At 41.9% G+C, this 20268-nt stretch overlaps 1 protein-coding gene across 1 annotated transcript in view; it reads left to right on the top strand.

The window, feature by feature from the left end:
• IMPG1 (interphotoreceptor matrix proteoglycan 1) overlaps positions 1-20268 on the top strand; it is a 102453-nt gene that overhangs the window by 35090 nt on the left and 47095 nt on the right. Inside the window, exons 6-9 of the mRNA XM_074989131.1 lie at positions 2916-2983; positions 5436-5530; positions 11625-11780; positions 19589-19647. Coding sequence (XP_074845232.1) covers positions 2916-2983; positions 5436-5530; positions 11625-11780; positions 19589-19647 — 378 coding nt within the window. The remainder of the gene's footprint in view (positions 1-2915; positions 2984-5435; positions 5531-11624; positions 11781-19588; positions 19648-20268) is intronic.

Genomic DNA, 20268 nt, shown 5'->3' with positions numbered 1-20268 from the left:
TGAACTTGATGCTCCACCCAGCTGATTTCAACGATGCTATATCTATATCAGTGCTCCCTATATCAAGCTAACAGTAGTTACAGTGGAGACAGTCACTTGGTACAATCAAGCTAACTGCCTTAAGTTAGAATTTATCTGGTCATGTAGACATTCCCTAAACTATCCAAGACTTAGGCTAAGAGACTTCTGCTGAATTCAGATGTCCAGTTCGGTAGTGCTAAAAAACCCAAATCCCATGTTACCAGAAACAATTTTAAATACCCATAATGTAAGATAGGCCATTGGAAAGAAGCAATAGAGATCATTCAGGCAGCCAGGAGGCACAGCTGAGTTCAGTCAGGACCTCGTGTTCTTAAGCCTGGGTCACGCACAGATCTGGTGCATTATCAACACGCCATTCCTGTGTCTGAGGAAAAGATGGGGTCAACCCTGCAAAGTTCAGATCTGGATTTGAATCCAAACTGTCTCATAGTTCTGGGGCATCTCATTTTAGGCTCACTGTAGACAAGCCTGCAACATGTGGATCCAGATCAGAGCCCAAACACTCCTATAATTCAGCCTGGTTGTGATCACAGGATCTGGTTTAAGTACATTACAAGGTTAAAGTGGATCATTGACAGCCATTGTACTGCCAATGGTCTGACAATTGATTCCCTTTACCCCTCATACCCTCATTAGCCAGGGAAAATATAAGAGGATTGGTATAGTAGAGTCCAGTCACTCCAAAATTAAAATATGAGGATTCAAAAGAGATGCCCGGACCATGCTTGTGTCGTGACTGGCCAGGGAGAAATATTAGATTTAGAGAATATTCACACAGTCATTGAATTGAGGCCCAATTCAATTCTGACTTAAGTCAATTAATGTTTTGCCTTTGACTTAAGTCAGCAAAGAAACAGGCCCTAAACAATTACCTTTATATATATATATATATATATATATATATATATATATGAGAGTGGTAATGCTATTATCACATTTTACAGGGTTACTTCCTTTCCTCCTCCTCTCTCTGGCTGCATCTACACTACCACACAAAATAGATTTTATTAAAATCGACATCTTAATGCTGGGTTTTATCCATTCAGTTTTGAGCATCTTCACCTTCCCTTGTGCTCCCCACAAAATCAACTTCCTGCTGCCCCACACAAGTACCTAAAATCGAGTGCTGCGGCAGTGTATTGCAGGAACCTATCCCACAGTTGCCTGAGCCCCATAGCATTCTGTCCCTGCAAGTAGATGTGGGTATATGACATCTTTCCACATTTCATTCTCCTCTTTCCCCTGCCACGTTAAGTATGTTTAAGCAGACACAGGTGGTACACTGAAACTCGAATGAATTCTTCAGTTACGACTTGGTGCAGCTAAAAGACTCCAGACCACAACCAGGTTTGGACCTGCCAAAAAAGACCCTCAGAACAAGCATATTCCCCACTGCAAGCCTTACTTTGAGAACTGTGGTAATTGTATAGCTACTACATTGCCTTCATTGAAGCATGTATGCCTCAAGGCAGCTAAAAGACCCCTGGCTACAGCCAGCACCTGAAAATTGTGATGTTTGACATCCCCAAAAACCATGATCACCCAGGGGGACCCACCACCTGCCCCTCTGAGCAGTATGGCAAGGCTGTATTTTGGGCCTGTATGTGGATTTAGGCCTCCTGGGAAAGAGGACTCTAGACATGGGTGCTAAACTGAAACTCAAATGGACCATCGGTAATGGCTTGGGGTGGCTAAAAGACAGCAGACATTTGACAGCCCCAAAATCGTGACCGGCCACGGAGACCCTTTGATTACGTTTGGACCCTGAATCTGGATTTAGGGCTCCTGCAAAAACGGACCCTTGTGGTTAATAGACACAGTTGCTGCACAGAAATGCGAATGAATCATCGAAACATTTACAGCTCGGGGCAACTAAAAGACCCCTGAATAAAGGCAGCCCCTTTGGCCTTTGATAAAGCCCATATAAAAAATGTGGTCCCAGGGGACAGCCATTCTAGTGACAAAGTATTTTCTTCCACTGACCTAAAATCGAGTCTGTCGAGGGAGATATCACCCAGGTGGCTAAAAGACCCCTGACAACCATGACCACCGAGGAAGACTTCTCCCGGCAGCTAAAAGACCCGCAACTGAAGCCTCTCATGACCCTCCAGCCACGGGCTTCCAGGTGCCAAATTGTAATGGTCTTGCTGTTGCCTAATTCCTCCACACCTGAGAGCAGTGGAGATGTCACAGGTCAGAGGGGAGAACTGCAGGGCACTACGGGGCACATAAAGGTCATATCTGGAGGCTAATGAACTCGATTTAAAAACCTGGCATGTCCTCACTACCTTTCATTAGGAATTTTAAATTTGAACAAAATGCTACACCCGATTTTAGGATTCTGATATTATGTCGATCTTAGTGCTCCATAAATTGAGCTAATGGAATTCACAGTGAGGACAGGCACTTTGAAAAATCAGGCTGACTCACTTAAAATTGATTTTATCTCGTAGTTTAGACACAGCCTCTCTCTCTCCCTCTCTCTCCCTCCCTCTCACTCTCTCTAGTCATGGAATGAATGAATTTTCCCAAGCAAGCTCATATCAGGTGTGGAATTCTCACAACTACATGGTGTAGCATATCATTTAACAGGGTTTCTTGTTTTTTTTGTTTTGTTTTTTTTTGTGACAGAAGCTATGTTTAAAAAAAAAAAAAAACAGAAATATACGTTCTATAAGTTCCCAAATGAAAAAATAAGTGATTGCTCAACTGCCATGTCTAGATAGCTGAAATCAAAACATTACACTAAAAGTAAATGCCATAATGTGTAAAAGCACATTTAATGTAGAAGTCAGCATTTCATTATGTGCCTTATGATAATTGCACCACTTTCATATTGGCCATTAAGTCATTAATTTCTACTTGATTAATAGGAAAGATGAAATCTCTACTGAGAAGACAGGTGGCAAAAAGTATGAGGATATTTCTTCCCCTTCTGCAGGTAAAACTGAAACTCCTTGCCTATTAGCAGAGAATTGTTGGAAACAATTACTGTAATTTGGTGACTGCAGCAAAAGTAAAAAATGTTGAGTTAGGTAAATACAGCCAAGAAACAAGTGTGTTATCACAATGATCTATCTATACCAGGGTGACCCACCAGCTAGGGACTAAAAGCCATGGATAGAGTGCAAAGACCCACATGCACAGAGTGAAAAGGATCATATATTATTTATTATATCTTGTATATTCATTTTTATCTGTTGAGATATATACATTGATATATAGATAAAAATAAATATATAATACATGGCCCAATGCCCCCCGAAAGCCAGGCCCCCCCCAGCCCACCTCCCCACACACACACACACGCTCTCCCTCCCTCTCCCTGCCCCCGGCGCCAGCCCCCCCAGCCCACCTCCCACTCTAACTCAATGCCTTCCCCCAGAGCCAGGCCCCCCCAAGTCCCCCACTAAAACTTGATGCTGGCAACTTACTGGAGCCCCCACCACCACCACGCACCACCAAGCTCTGGGGCACTTATGCAGAGCGGTGGGCAACACACCGGGGGTGCAGCCCCAAGCAAAAGCTGCATTTAATTGCTCCAAGTGCCAAATGCAGGTCGACAGCCACACGTTGGCCACTCCGATCTATACCAGCTTTGTTAGGATTTCTGTGTAGTGTACCTTGACTCTAACTTAGTGTCTCACATTATTTTCCATTCCTAGAGTACACTTCAACAAAAGTAACCTTTTCTAGTTTGATTTACAGCAAATAAGATGTGCTAATTTTATGTCTCTGATAAAATAATGGTTGGAGATAAAGCTCTTGTAGTTTGTTAGCCAAAATAAGCAGACTTAAGATATACTGATTACATTTTTTTCTTTTCAAGGGGTAAGCTAGAAAGTCATTGATAGCATATTAATTCAAGACTTTATTTAAAAGGTGTGGCAAGAAAGAATGTTAGCAGGTGTGATATGTAAACCTTGAAATATGTGGGAGTGGTTAAAATGTTGGTATGTAATGAAAATAAAATCTGTAACTATTAGCAACTTAACGCCATAAGTAGGCACTCATCTTTATTAATTTTTGTGTTATAGAAATATATTAAGTGATTTTAATGAAGGGGTTTCTAAGATTACAAATTAATTTGCTTCCAAAGGGAAACTTCAGTGTTTTTCCCCAAAGCCTTCTTGTTACTTTAAGTTGAGCCCCTAAATAAAGATATTAGTTTGTTGTGAAGTATTATCTAGCAGCAGAAATCCACAGAACAGATGTAAAAACCTCATTTTCCCTTCAGAATCCCCAGTAACACCTCACCAGGCTCTCTTGCCTCAATAACACCTCCAAATCTTTGTGTAACATAATCCATAAGAAAAGACCCAGAACATAGTCCATTTATCACCCACCCCCGCCCCATGCATGTAGTCAATAAAATACATTGTCCATTGATGTCCACTATCCACACACACACACACACACACACACACACACACCAGCATCTTCTGCCAGACATGAACCCATTGTGGATCCTCTCTTGTTCTTTTCCAATGACAGCCACACTCACCCCTCCTCCCAGCAAAACTGTCAGAGCCTCTTTTCTCAAAGTTCATCCTCACCATCCACCTCTTCCATTAATCTCTCAAATCCAAATTCCAACTCAGAGACATCAGCAGACAAATTCTCTGATGGTCCCTTGCCTTCAACCCTTTTTTGGTCCTCATTTAGCTCTCTGCCACTTCCTGGCTTTCAGCCCTCCTCAGCTCTCTGGACCTATCTCAGGAAGGTTACACAGCAAATCACTGTACTCTTCTCCTACCATTAACCTGTGCATAGGAACAAACTACTGCTTCATTCAGGGACCTTGTACGCTCTGCTTGTGCCTGGAAAGCACTCGCTTGCTGCTCTGTCATCTCTGGGCCCAATTGCCCTCTTTTAAGTTGGTTGGGGGCAGCTGACCAGACGTGTACACTGACTTCTTCCCTCTTAAAAGATCAGTGCCACGCTGTGACACTGTCCAGAAAACAATGACTGCAAGGGGAAAAATCAAATATACACCTTGATTTACCATGTGGTGAGAACATTTAGCAGAATATGTGTAGTATTTATCATTATATACATACATCCAAGTTCTCCGTTGCTCCTCAGCGTCTGCCCTCTGGTTCAGACACTCAGGGGAGTTAAGCTCAGAACTCTGCGTACTGTTCTTCATGTGCAACCCCATTGACTTTTATGACATTAATGAAAGGTCATGTATTGTATACAACAAAAGGACTTTCAGCCATACCTTAATTCATTCCTACTTTTCAACAGCCCAAGCTTCTCTTGTCACACACCTATCCCAGAGGAAATGCATCTTCTGTTAGCTGATAGCTAAGCAACAGAGAGGAGTGACTGATTTGTGCCATTTGCTAATTAATGTCCTTTTCTCACTACCTTTTTATCTTAAATCCTAGCAGGTGTCCCTAACATCTCTCTGCCTCCATATGCATCAGCTCTTAATGGCACACTACACAACGAAATTGTCAATGACACGAAGACTCCTGCAAAGGTAAGGGCAGTCTAGCTTCCTCTTCATTATTGATTCACTTTTCTTCTTTAAACTAAGATAGCAAATAAATAAATAAATAAATGTCATTTTAGAACTCTGCAGTCCAAAGCCATTAGTGGTTTCTGCTGTTTAAGATTTAAGAGTTTTATTAGCCTCCCTTCTATACTGTAAACATGAATAATGGTTCCTGCTCATGAGTGCGGAAAATATACAGACTATTATAATGTCTTTGAAGCATAGCTCTCCCTATTTCTCTCTCAATCAAGGATCTTAGGCCTAATTACACAATTTTGTAATCCCGCTGTTTGATGTAGCAGCAGTAAAAAATTCACACTCTGAGCTCTGTACTGTACAGTGGAAGAAGCAAGGGTATGACCAGGCCATCTGTCATTTCTCCTGGTTTAGCAATCAAGTGTGACACAGAAATCTTCCTCAAGCTTTTTTCAGAGTAAACTGAACCCAGGGTTTCAGAAGCTCATAGATGGAAAGAGTTCACTGTTGCTGACAGATATACCCCTATACACCACTGGTGGCGGGCGGGGGAGGGCAGGCTGGGCGCGAAACACCAACTGTGGCTTTTAAAAACATCTGCATAGATTTTTAATTCTACTGATAAAGTTTGTGAGAGGGTCAAGCCAGAGGGCTAGCTTATAAGGGGAGAGAGGCAGCTCTAAAAAGTAGAAATGGCCCTGGCTAATCAGGTGTTATCACAGGCAGAGTGGGAGCAGCAGGAAAGAGGCTGCTATAAATCAGTTAAGGCCAGCTGGTGTCTCTTGAGGCTGCCAGGGGTTCTTTAAAAAGTCCTTCCCCAGTAATGGGGGCTGGGAGTGAAAGGGGAGGTTGGAGAGAGGTGAGGAGATTAGAGCAGAGGAGGAGAGAGTTAGAGAGTACCAGAGCCAGCTTCCTATCAACATTTAATTCACCAAAGGAAAAGCAGGCAAAATTAAATCCATTTAAGGCCCATTTTTAAAGATAGTTAGGTGCCTTGTTAAAAATGTGAGGCTTAAACATCTTCAAAATCTGAGCCTCACCTCTTTATCTTCTGGGAAGGGAAAAAAGCCAGGCAAATGTCATTTGTTTCTAGTAATCCAGAGCCCCCAGTACAGTTTAAAATAAATCAACTTTTCCATGTTGTACGCTCTCTTTCTCCATTCTCCCTTCACCTGAGTCCCTGGAACTGCCTCCAAGAGCAGGGGTAATTGTGATAAAAAAATACAGATTCTTTGGTCCTACACTAGTTGTGGAAGCGCACAGAGTCAACCATCTGCCTCTCTGACAAGACACTGAAACTACAGACTTTTGCTTGCACTGCCCACAGCATGGGTTAATCTAAAACTGAGGCATCTTGAACAATGATTGCATGACACTACCAGCAAATATGCTGGCACAGACACACACTTTTTAATTATCCTTGATTGTATGTAAAGTGCTCCTTTTGTCTCTGTCTCCTCTGTCCTCATCATAATAGAGTAAATCACTTATGCTGCTCGTTCCTGGCAGCTACCAAAACCCAGGTCCTTAGCTGGCTTTATGTATGGCTAGCTTATACAAGGGCTGAAGTGTCCTTGAGCAGTATAAAAAAGCATTAAGCGTTAACAATATGTTCAATACCGTACAAGACAAAGACAACAACAAGATGGTTCTTGCTCCAAGTTTTACATTTTTTAAGAGGAAGCTAATAGCAAGCCCAGTGGGAAAAAGAGAGGACAGCACTATTTTACAGCATTTATTTTTAAATATAATTGGGTTTGGCAACCAAATGTTGTACTGATGCGGGTCGGTGTTACTGATTACCACAGGCGGCTTGAAGGAGGATTTGAAATAGAAGGTTGGAATCACTACACTGACCTTAGAGATGCCCATCTTCCAAAGGTAACCAGGAGCAACATCTATAATATCAAGCAGTAAATTAACAGTTCACCCCGGGAGGTGGTGGATTCACCATTACTTGAAACCTTCAGAGTTTGAAGATGCACTTTTAAAAATCATATAAGTCTCCAATTCAGGCACAAGTTAGTGGGCTTGACATAGGAATTACATGGCAACATGTTATGGCATGTGTTTTGCATGTCCCACAAGAGCTGTGTCTACACATGCACGCTACTTCAAAGTAGCGGCACTAACTTCGAAATAGCGCCCGTCACGGCTACACGTGTTGGGCGCTATTTCGATGTTAACATCGACGTTAGGCAGTGAGACGTCGAAGCCGCTAAGCCCATGAGGGGATGGGAATAGCGCCCTACTTCGAAGTTGAATGTTGAAGTAGGGCACGTGTAGACGATCCACGTCCCGCAACATCGAAATAGCGGGGTCCACCATGGTGGCCATCAGCTGAGGGGTTGAGAGACGTGCTCTCTCCAGCCCCTGCGGGGCTCTATGGTCACCGTGTGCAGCAGCCCTTAGCCCAGGGCTTCTGGCTGCTGCTGCGGCAGCTAGGGATCCATGATGCATGCACAGGGTCTGCAACCAGTTGTCGGCTCTGTGGATCTTGTGTTGTTTAATGCAACTGTGTCAGGGAGGGGCCCTTTAAGGGAGCAGCTTGCTGTTGAGTCCGCCCTGTGACCCTGTCTGCAGCTGTGCCTGGCACCCTTATTTCGATGTGTGCTACTTTGGCGTGTAGACGTTCCCTCGCAGTGCCTATTTCAATGTGGTGCTGCGCAACGTCGATGTTGAACGTCGACGTTGCCAGCCCTGGAGGACGTGTAGATGTTATTCATCGAAATAGCCTATTTCGATGTCGCTACATCGAAATAAGCTACTTCAATGTAGGCTTCACGTGTAGACGTAGCTAAGGTGATGATAATGGACCCTTCTAGCTTTAAAAATATATGACTAGATAACATTAAATACAGTAAAATTCCTTTAATGCAGCATGTCTGGGACTGAACAGTTGCCAGATTACCAAATTTTCCGGATTATTGGATGTCACCATAACCCCCATGCCCTAGTTCAACCCCCAACCCTCCGTCACAACTCACCACCCCCACACCCAGCTGCAGCTCATCACCTCCATGCATCCCCAGCTTCTTTACCACCCCCACAGGCTCTACAGTGCCACTTGCTTACCCAATGGTGGAGCAAAACAGGTGCGCTCACCACTGCTGCCACCCAATGAGCACGGCCCCGAAGGCCTGCAGAGCTCAGTGTGCCCTGAGCCAGTGCCATGGTGCTGGGGACAGCAGCTCCTCAGGCTGCTTCGCCGCACTGCTAACAGACACCTGAGAGCCAGGCCCTGCTCTACGTGCATGGGGCCGAGCCGGTAAGAGGGGGCTAGCTCACACGGTCAGTCTCTGCCAAGCAGGGGCAGAGGAGGCAGGTCTGTGCTGCATTGAGTCGGGGCAGAACCTGGGTAGGGCCTGGGCACTACAGACTGGGTTCAGCCAAGGCTGCGCTTGTAACCAGGTGAAAGGTGCTGGCGCCCGCATTCCTGAGGCTGTTCCGGTCTTTGTGCCTCGGCGCCTGCACATGGGGATAATGGGCAAAATGGGCAACACTTTTCAGTCAGCTTCTTCACCAACCCATGCTCCTGCAGCTTCTTCACCCTGCCCACAACCCTTGCATATCTCAGAGGACTACAGGTGCTGGACCATCAGGATTTCCAGACCATGAGAGGCCACATTAAAGGAATTTTACTGTACAGGCTAAACAAAATCTGTTCTAAAAGGCCCTAAAGTGAGTTTCCTCTCCCAACTACTCCAACAATCAGTGTGCACTATAGTCAGTTAATGAAGTGTTACAGTTAGAATAACAGTATTAAAGAGTCTAAAACCAAATTAAAAACAGCACTAGCCCAAAATCTGTTCTCACTTGCACCTTGGCGGTTTTGCCAACCACAAGAGAGTTAAAAAGAACACGTTGGATTCCTTAAAGAGAGTGAAAATGCTGAGCCAGATCCCAAAAGAAATTGAGATTTGCCTTACACATCGTGGGTTCTTTTCATCTGTCTTTCACTTTTTAAACCTCCTGTACTTTGTGGTTGTGTGTGTATGTAATAATTTCATTTTGAAAAAATCCATTTTTAATTCATACAAAATGCAGGCTTCTTCCTGGCTGGTCAGATGGAAACTCCCTTACCTTCGCCTCAACAGTAAAGAAGTGGAACTCCCTTCTCTTCCTGTTACTGTCTTGACTCCCACTTTCCCCTGCCTGGCTGTCTACCAAGACTCTTCCACTACCTGGATCCCATATAAAAGTAGTAGAAGGAGGGAAATGCTGCTGCTGCTGGGTCTAGGGCCACTGACCTAGTCACAGCTTCTTTTTGACTCCCTCTTCACTGCCTCCTATTGCCTCTGCTTCCTCTCTTTGTTCAAGGGCCATATGTGATGCCGGGGCTCAGGAGAAGGGCAGGTCTCCATCCTAACCCTAAAAGGTCACCCACAGAGCATTGCCCACGTACTTAGCCCTGTAAAACGCAGGGCTGGGGAACATCTCATGTTACTTCAACAGTTCCAAAATACTGTGATCATGACAGGAGACTTAGCAACACCACTTCCCCTGGCTGCTCAGTGGGGACTCCCCTTATGCCTCACTTCGCAGAGGCTCATGATGCTGCTAGTCTATCCATCCCATCTCCAACTGTTTCAATGTCCTCTGCAACCTGCTCAGCCTCCCTCCTGAGTGACAACAATCCCCTAATTCCACTCCCCTGCAATCAGTAAACTTCTGGTTCTCCCAGCACCCGGAAGCTCCTTACTCTTCCCTTTCATCCATCACAATATACCCGCTGCTCCTCACAGGCCCTGTATCCTGTCTAGTCCCTTGAACCATATGGTGGCAGCCATTTTACCTCTGGACATATTTTCAGTTTTAGTGAAAACAAAGGAAGGTAGCAGCCATCTTTGTTAAGGATAACCTCACTTCTACTTGCAGATCGCCTGTAGGGAAATGGCAGCCATCTTACTGGCTTCAGCCCCATTGACAGATGGTGGGCATTCTGAATGAGAGAAAATTCATAAGTAGGTGCCTTTCACCATGTTTTCGTGACAAAAGTAAAAAAAAAAAAATAATCCCAAAATGGCTAGAGTTGCAATAAAATCAATAGTGCTTTAAAACCTAATTGCAATGAAGGATATAAAGTGGTGAGCCCAGCAAGGTTCAAACCTTTCTCTGATCCTTAGGTAGATGTCAGATAAATTACCAATAGAGCCATGGGAGAAGGAAAAGCAAACATGCAGATCTATGTTGTACTCAAAATTTAGTGGGCTCTAGAAAGATTGTTATAACACTATTCACTGTGTAATATGTGGTAGAAAGAGCCTGAAACTAGGATGGATGCAGAAGATCACCAATAAGGAATTATATGGAAAGATACAGCCAAAAAAGAAGCTACTGCAGAAGGTTATACAATGCAAGTTACACCTATTAGGGCATATTTGCAGAATGAACGATGAACAAAAAATCAAGACCCTGGTATTCGACATAATGGATGGTTTGAATAGAAGAGGCAGATCCCCACAGAGAATGGGTAGATGATGTAGTAGAGTGATGCGGAGCTAGTCTACAGAAACTAAGCCACTCCACACTGGACAGGGAAAGATGGAAGGAAATAGTCAGAGAGGAATCAGAAGTCAATGGGCGCTGAGCCCATGGTTGTTGATGATGACGACGACGACTGTGTAACATAGGGCCTGACTCTATCGTAACATGCCATGGTGTAAACCAGAAAGAACTCCTTTAAGATACTGTGAAGAAAAAAAATGTATAAGTGGAGGAAAATGAAGCTCAGCACTAAAACTTTTTTAATTTTAAATGGAGTAAAACCTTTTTCCCTAGTCTCAAGGCAGCTGTCATTTTGAGCATGTTTCACAGGAGAAACACCATTCTCTCTGATGCAGTCATTACGTTTGTTCTTTCTTGTTTCACTGGTCTCCCTGAAAGTACTTTGTGGAGGAAACATATTGTCTAACTCTATGCCAAAATGAATAATTTAAAAATATTATTTAGAAATCCTTTTATAGTTAAATTTGAGAAACCTCTTCTGTAGAAAGAGTAAAAGAGTCTTTGTATCCATTAAAGGTACTAAATTGTTTAAAGAAAAGTACTTTGCCTTCTTATTTTCCTCCCACAAGGCTCATTTCCTCTCCCTTTGTCCCAGGGGCTGGAGCCAGAGGTCACTAATACAGTTCCAGAACTCTCAGGGGAGCAAATGGTGGAGTTCAGCATCACGCTCATCAATCATGAGTACACACCAGAGCTGAGTGATCCCAACTCCCCACAGTACCAGGAGCTAGCAGCAAAAATTCAACATCAGGTAAGAAGGTTGCCAAAGAACGGTTCTTGTATTTGTTCGTACTAAGAAACAACTGTATCATATTCACAATGTTAAAAACAAAGCATCACATGCACCGAAGACCTCTCACAAAATATTTGTTCTTGCCATGTAACTGTAATACAGAACAAATATCTTACTATAATATAGGTTTCTATGGAACTGCTGCAGTTTGCCAAGGGGCATTAAGAATTCAATAGTTTTTACTGTACTTCATGGTCTTTGAATCAATCCAAAATGCTTCCTAAAGTTCAGACCAATCCTCAAGTTAGCGTAACAAGAATGGTGGAAGAAAAGACTGCCACAGGAGGTTTGACTTTCCTGCCACAAACATGCATGCTCCAGCATTACAAGCATATTACTATTACAGTAAAATGACACATTGGTATTATTCTTTACATTCAGTAATTCATGTGAGCTCTGGCAAAAACCATGTACAAGCATACAGTAAACAGGTGGGGACAGGTATTTAGCTGTGTGTAGATTGTCATAGTCAATGGAGCAAGAGCAAATTTATGGCCACTGAAAATCTGCTCCTAATTCCTGACACAAAGAAGGTCTAATTTCAGAGGAAAATACTCCTTAGCCTTGAATGCTTTTGTTTCAAAGCATAAAGAATTTCCCAAGCTTTTTGATAGATCTGTGATGCAAGGACTGGCATTTCCGCTTGTACAAGCCCTAGCACAAGGCATATGGTGGGCGAGTATAAGAGGCAAAGGCAGGCAATGCCGTCCCTGGGTCTTAGTGCTCAAACCCTCCCCTCTTCCTATCCCTATTCTGACCTTCCGGCAGACTCCAGAAGCAGGCTGCAGCAGCCTGGTAAGTTTCCCCAGACCCACCAGCTTAACTTAAAAGTGAGAAGCCTTCCAGTTTGCCAGACTTATTAGCATAACATAGAACTTGTGAAAGAGCTCTTTTATTAACTGGTTTCACTACTACTAGGCATGTGTCTCTCCTATTTACTGACAAAAACAATTGTGCTTTACTGTATCCACAGAACCTTAGTTTAAAATTTACTTTAAATATTTCATTAGTTTGTTGCTGCAGATGATGAAATCACATTTCTAAAAATCCTTGTGTACGTTTTGAGATGCCCAGTCTGAGTAATCACCTTTAGCCTTAAATGCTTCAGACACAGAGTTTTAAATAATTTCTTGAAGAGACCACCCTTGTCTAAAACTTATGTGGAATAGTGACAGAGAGCCGTTAGTCTATATTCTAGCAAAACAAAAAAGCAGTCATGTAGCCCTTTTAAGACTAACAAAATAATATACTGGGTGATGAGCTTTTGTGGGACAGACCCAGTCTGTCCCACGAAAGCTCATCACCTAATAAGTTATTTTGTTAGTCTATAAAGGCTACATGACTGCTTTTGTGTTTTGCTGAAACGTGTTAATTTTAATTATTGTAGTACAAAAACTTATTTCCAAAGTCTTCCTGTCCTTTCTATTCATCCCTGCTCTCCTTTCAGAGCCCCTGCTGAAGAGAGCCCTTATAGGGACAACATTACCATTTTTCCAGATAGCTGGACAAATGAGTCTCCCTTTCTTAACTTCTTAACTAATTTTAAGACGAACTAATTTTAAGACAACCCTCCACAAAAATCAGTACCTGACTGAGGTATAAAATCCTTTGTTGTGCCTAAAATCTTCAGAAAAAATATTTTAATACAAACATAGGGGGTGTGTCTACACTTGCATTCCTCTTTTGAAAGAGGTATGCAAATGAGGTAAATCAAAAATGCAAATGAGACACATTTGGATATTCTGCACCTTATTTGCATATTCTAATTTTGAAAGAGCTTCTTTTGAAAGAAGAAAGCCAGTGTAGATGCTGCTCTTTCGAAATTAAACCCATCTTCGAAAGAATCCTTCTTCCCTTTATTTAATGGAAAGAAAGATTCTTTCGAAGATGGGGTTTACTTTCAAAAGAGCAGCATCTACACTGGCTTTCTTCTTTCAAAAGAACTCCTTTGAAATTAGAATATGCAAATAAGGTGCTGAATATTCAAATGTATGCCTCATTTGCATTTTCAATTTACCTTATTTGCATGCCTCTGTCGAAAGAGGAATGCAAGTGTACCACACCCATGGGCTGGGTCTACACATGCCCCTTTCTTTTGAAAGGGGCATGTTGAGGAGCAGGTTTGAAATATGCTAATGAAGTGCTTCAATGAATATGCAGCATCTCATTAGCATAATGGGGGCCACAGCAATTCAAAAGTGCAGCTTTTGGAATCACGTGCCGCCCGTGCAGATGGGACCTTCCGAAAGGACCACCCCCCCCCAGTTTTCAAAAGCCCTTCTTCCGATCACCAGATAGGAAGACGGGCTTTCGAAAACTGGGGGGGGGGGGCGCGTGCTTTTGGAAGGTCCTGTCTCCACGAGTGGTGCACGATTTGAAAAGCCTCCCTTTTGAATTGCCACGGCTGCCATTATGCTAATAAGGTGCTGCATATTCATTGAAGCACTTCATTAGCATATTTCGAAACTGCTCCTCAACATGCCCCTTTCTTTTGAAAGGGGCATGTGTAGACCCAGCCATGGTGAAATGTTTATTGTTATGAAGCTCACACACAATAAATTAGAATTCTCTTTTTCTAAAAGCAATGAATATTATGAACATGCTAACCCACTCTGATAAATTTAACATATCTTTATTTCAGTGTGTTTACTGTGTAGGAATCTGGAATGGTTACTTCATGAAGACTTAAGGGTACATTTAAAATATATAAGCAGCTTTAAAATACTGATGAGGAAAATGTAAAAGAGGAGAACTGCATCATGTTCTCCCTAATATTGAATGTTGTGTTCAGCAGGACATCTGACTTGCCCTTAGTACAGAGCTTTTGCAAATAAATCTCTGACAAACTTCAGGTTATATCAAAAAACCTGTGACTGACACTTTTATTTCCAATTTTAGTGCTTTTAAATAGGTACCTTCTGCATGTCCAGTTCTCACACTCTAGCTGCCTTTAGAAAGAAATTTAGACGAGTGGGTTTTATTTCCAGTAACCTTTGTTACATTTGGGTTCAGAGATTTGGCTAGAAGGGTTGAGCAGGGAGGAGGAGGGAAGAGGAGACAGTGGCAAGGGGGCGGAACCTGAGCAGAGTGGGAGCATTGGTTGAACAGAGAAGGGATGGAGTATGGGTGGTGTCACAGGCTGGAGAGCTTGCCTTCCCAAGCAGTAGCTTCACCCAGCAACCATGACAATGAGGTTCTGCTGTCGTTGATGTCTCTAGGTGGTACTGCAATGTAAATCATACACAGAAACTTGCCTTATTTTCAATAGATACCTCCTATTGTTCTTGCCTGTTGCACTCCCCTGGCCCCCAAGCACAGCCATCTTTCTTGAACTATGTGTTTATGTATCATTCCAATAAGAATTCTAGCATCTGTTCGGCAGTGTAGCTGCAGATAACCAATCAGTGGAGCATCAGCTGCAGTTCAGCATTGGAAAAGTCATTTAGCCTAATCAGGAATTAATGGACAGTGCGTTGTAGTAATTTAATTTCCACAATAAACCTAATGAGCAATGGAATACGAATGTTGAAAGAATTTAGCTACTGCTGTCTGAACTACCCTTCAGAGCAAGAAACAAAGAGACAGAGCATGCAGCCTCTTCTAGTTATTTTATTGAAAATTAGAGCAGCAGTGGTGTATTTGGATCATTCATATTGCTACCTGCATCTTTAATTAGCAATTAAATAGCATGTAGTGATATGGATGTCTCCGGTTTGCTTAGTAAAATTAACCATAAGTTAGTGCCAGTTTCCCAGTGTTCCTTTGTGCATTCTCCTCAACTATAGTCATTCTGAATCCATTGCAGACACTCACAATGAAACCACACAGAGTATTAACAGAACTAATAAATAGCTGTCTCTTCTATGATATTGAAGCAGCTTGCAGACTTTTCTTTATGATACATATACTGTTCTGACAACTTACAAATTAGCTACCCAAAATCTGTGTCTTTTGGTTGCTTTGTTCAGGAGTTTCTACTATATTTGCTTACGAAAGAAAAAGAGAAGGAGGGGGGTTGATGATTAAATATCTTCTCTTTTGTGAAACTTCATCATGCCATTTTAGAAGGTCTGAAGCTATGTGTGACGGGCTGCAGCCACAGAGACCCTGTGGGATGTTCCCTGGTGTGCTGATCATGCCACTGATGCCTCCCCTTCTTGCTCTCTGGGGCTCCCCATCACCCTGTCCTGCTGAGCCAGTGCCTCTGGTCTCCCCCCAGTAAGGCACAGAGTTGGAGTTACTGCCCCCCTGCAGACCAGTGCTGACACTGATTAAGCACAGCTCTGGGCAGGTGCAGTTCTAGGGCACAGCACTTGGGAAGTCAATCCCAGAAAGGATCAAAATGCCAAATAAAGCTGTCTGACTCTGTGCAAAAGATTTGCACATAGCAGGCTCATTAGGTAAGCCCCCTTTGTCAATGAAAGGGAGATGTCCAAAGTGGGTAGCCCTCCCCAGGTAATAACAATTTACATTGGGCTAGATTGTAAACAAAAGAGTTTTAAATAAGCAGAATCATAGGATTTAAGTGGTTATAGATAAGAACAAGCAAATCAAAGTGAGGTCCTAAATCAAACAAAAGAGAAAAAACACATAGCTAATTCTGTTCCCTTAAAAATCTAGTTACTTATGAGTTCTGACCCTAAACCACTGGCTTTATATTAGGTGAAATCTTCAGGTCAGAAATGATTTAATCCTGACTTGAGTCTCCTGTAAAGTTCTAGTTCTTTCTTAGGGTGCGTCAGGCAATTTCCAAGGCAGTCTGGAGACAAAAAATGGAGGAACCCAAGGGCCCCCTTTATACTTTTTTGCAGTGGAGGAAATTCCATTGTTTTCTTTGTGTAAGAGTGTACTCCAAGACTGAGATTGTCACAAGAGTGAAATCAGACATTACCTGCTTGTTAATCTAAACGTAGACAGCAAAATTCTTCAGATTTGGAGTAGTCCCCGTTGAAGGCCCAGTTTTGGCAAACTACTGCAATCCCCTGTACAAGCCAGACTCTCACAATAGAGTAGCCACTCCTCCTGTTGACATCTTCACAGAGAAGAACATTTGAAACACAAATACAGAGACAATACTCATAACTTCAACTACAAAAATGATACATGCACAAAAATACGATTTTCAGGTGCTGCAGATTGTACTATTGAAAACTATAGGTTACAAGAGGTATTTTGTCCAAAGAATTCTTGAGTTATGCATCAAAGGGGTAGCCACATTAGTCTATCTTCAAAAACAAGAAGAAGTCCTGTGACACATAATAGATTAACAGAAATTTTTGAGCTTCAGAGCAGGTCTTTGCCCATGAAAACTTACGCTCCAAAATATCTGCTAGTCTATAAAGTGCCACAGGACTTTTGTTGTTTTTGAATTATGCATATTTATATTCCTTTCCACTTTTCCATTACTCATGGGGGATTCTGTCACACTGTGTTTGTGTCATGCAGTACTGAACAGTGAAACAGTTCACATGCTGGCACTACATAGGACAGGTGGCATGCCTTCCTCCAAAACTAGTCCATTGAGGAGGCAAAGGGTGGTCTTCTCACCAGCAAAATTAGAGGTTTATTAGGGGAGTGAAGATAACCAGTTTAGAACCAGCAGTGTGAACATAAACAACTCTAAGAGCTCTTCCACAAATTCTAATTCAGCTGTTATTAGGGAGGGGTCTGTTAGAACCAAAACAGTCTTATGCTCATAATTCACCAGAAAATATAACAAAAGAGATGTGAGTCACTGTAGATGTTTGAGGCACAAATATGAACATTAATAGATTGGTATAAAATTAGATGAAAATGAAGTTCACATATGTTTATGTAGATTAACTTTAATTTGAAGGAAGCAGTAAATATGACACCACACATATGTTTAAAGCAGTGCTGTGATTTCATTTATTATAATACAGATGTAACCTAGGGAGGACTGCAAAGAGTCTCCTATTAAGAAGTAATCAGCAGTGCAAGTCCCGTGCTTAAGCCATGCCTCCGTGGCAATTTGATAATCATTAGGCTGAGGTTACACCTTCCAAGACTCTCTAATATCAAGATTGAGGCAGTTCCTAGATTTCTGTTGCTCTTTCCTCATGTGAGGAATGAGTTCTAGACAGGAGGTGCCCTTCACTGCACTAGATATGAAGTCATTCACTCACACAGTAATACATAGAAAGACTTCGACAGATGCCCTCGAGCCAGCTCTCGGTCTAGGATGGCACACTACTCACATACTATCTTCCTTACCTCGCACTGGATGCCCACAAAAAGTTGTGAAAGTTAATCAAGTCTAGCAAAGAATCCTAGGCCAGATCTCCTCTGTGCTCCAGGGAAGATGAGAAACCTACACCGCATTGGGCCTTTTTTCCAATGGGGGAAAATTCCTTTGTAACACCATCATGGTGCTGGGAGAACCGAGGGACAAACAGGAAATCTGGCAGCAACTATCAAATCGCAGCAAGTAGCCAAGAAAAACTGAAGGGAAAGGTGTTCAACTGTGCAGCAAATGAGAAGCTAAGTACCCAGGCTGAGTTTTCTAAGGTCACCTCCCTCTGCACTTCAGTGGATGGCACCATTTTGAAGGCCATGGGTGAGGTGAAGACTCCTCCATCAAGAGGGATGTCATGAATAAGGAGGGGTGCCTCAATACACATGCGTGTGCACACACAAACACACAGAAGTGCCTATTCCTTGCTTTTCAAAGCCCAGTTCTCACCCACCCATCAGTGGAAAGAGGTTGCAATTTAAGCAGAATGTATGCAGAGTCATACAAAGACAAGAGTGACAAGACTTACTGGTTACACTAATACATGTGCTTTGTAAATAGTGTGCTGATGTAATAGGGCCTGATTCTTTAATGTGCAGTTCTCAGTCTTTGTTGTGCTGAGTTCCTTGAACCCTCCAAGGACTTCATTAGATGGCATTCAGCATACTGAATGATATCTTCCGTCTTTTACAGAACTAGGCTCTTACTCAGATAGGTCTGTGAGAATGTGAGTTTGAAACAGTTTACCTAATATACATTATGTATGTACATACATTATATAATTTAATATATTATGTAAATGTTACCATAGATGAGAAAACACAGAATGGTTAAGGCATTCATTAGTTCAATTCATTGTGATTGATGGTGATTGTTGTTTGTGACCAGCAGGTATTCATGAAGATGCTTATAAACCTCTACTGCTTGACAAATGCATATCTTATATGTGCTTCTTATCCACTATTTGCTCTTCATTATTTCCTGTTCTTATATTAAAGAGGTTCAGTTGTCCATTTAGGGAGCAGAAAGTATATGCTGTGACCATGCAAACACAGAGAACAGTCAAAGGAACCCGTTCACAAGCAATTTGCAAACAACCCACAATCTGTTAGATTAAATGAATACTTTTGAATAATTAAAAATTTACAGTTAACCAGGCTGATTTGCAAATGATTCATGAATAAAAGTAGCCAAAATCAATCAAATATTATGTTCAGTAAATAAAATTTGACTTATTCTATTATGAACTTGTCTAATTTACATAATTACTCTCCTTGAAAAAAGCAGAATTTTATATTGCTTTCTGATCATCAGGTAGTACAGACAAGCCAAGTCATGTATAAGTAGAACAATAAAACATGTAAATAAAAATACAAATGATACAATTTCCGAAGCATCTTGTAAAATCCTAAGTGTTCTATTTAAGCATTCAAACTGAGCCTGTTGATAGCAGTTGTTCACATGTAGATAAACAGAATTTACATAAATGTAACGACTTTGTGCTTTTCTATAGATGCAAAAGATATTTGAGAAACTTCCAGGATTCAAAGAAATTCATGTATTAGGATTTAGGTAAGTAAGGAAACAGGACTTGTATTCTATTTATTGCTAGGAGTCCATCCCTTGATCAAGAGATTAATCACAAGCAATGTTCTTGTAGAAAGTATGTGGTTATAAACATCAGTTAACTCTTTGGGACCCTTTATAATAAGAACAGAGAATAGTACAGACAAATACTTCCAAACAAGATTATGACCTGCAGATTATTTTTAAAAAAAATGGAGAAGGGAAAAGTTCCTGGTTCCCTCTGGAAAACAGAAATTCTGTTTCAGGGGGCCCATTAAGATGCACATCACCTGACATTTGTTTGCTTGCCAACAGCCTTGTGTTAACAGCTCTCAAACAACTTATGGAAAGAAAAGCATTCTGGAAGCGTGCCCGTCTTCTCAGACTATTGTTTTGTGCATGAATCATGTCTCCTTATACATTACAGAAAAATGTCTTAGCAGCAGAATGTTACAGCAGGGAAGGTAATTAGGCAGTTACTGGAGAGTGTTCTGTACCCATTGAGGGTGGTAGCTGTACGCAGCTTTATTGGATTGATTACTTTTCTGATATATTCATACAATCTGGGGTTTTTTGCAATAGGTTCAATCCAACTTATCCAAAGAGTCTAAGTTGTCTTTTTTTAAA

This window comes from Carettochelys insculpta, chromosome 3 (genome assembly GCF_033958435.1).
Source record: "Carettochelys insculpta isolate YL-2023 chromosome 3, ASM3395843v1, whole genome shotgun sequence".
NCBI classification, from domain to species: domain Eukaryota; kingdom Metazoa; phylum Chordata; order Testudines; family Carettochelyidae; genus Carettochelys; species Carettochelys insculpta.
Note: the sequence above shows the minus strand (reverse complement) of the source record. Positions and strands in the feature narration are given on the sequence as shown.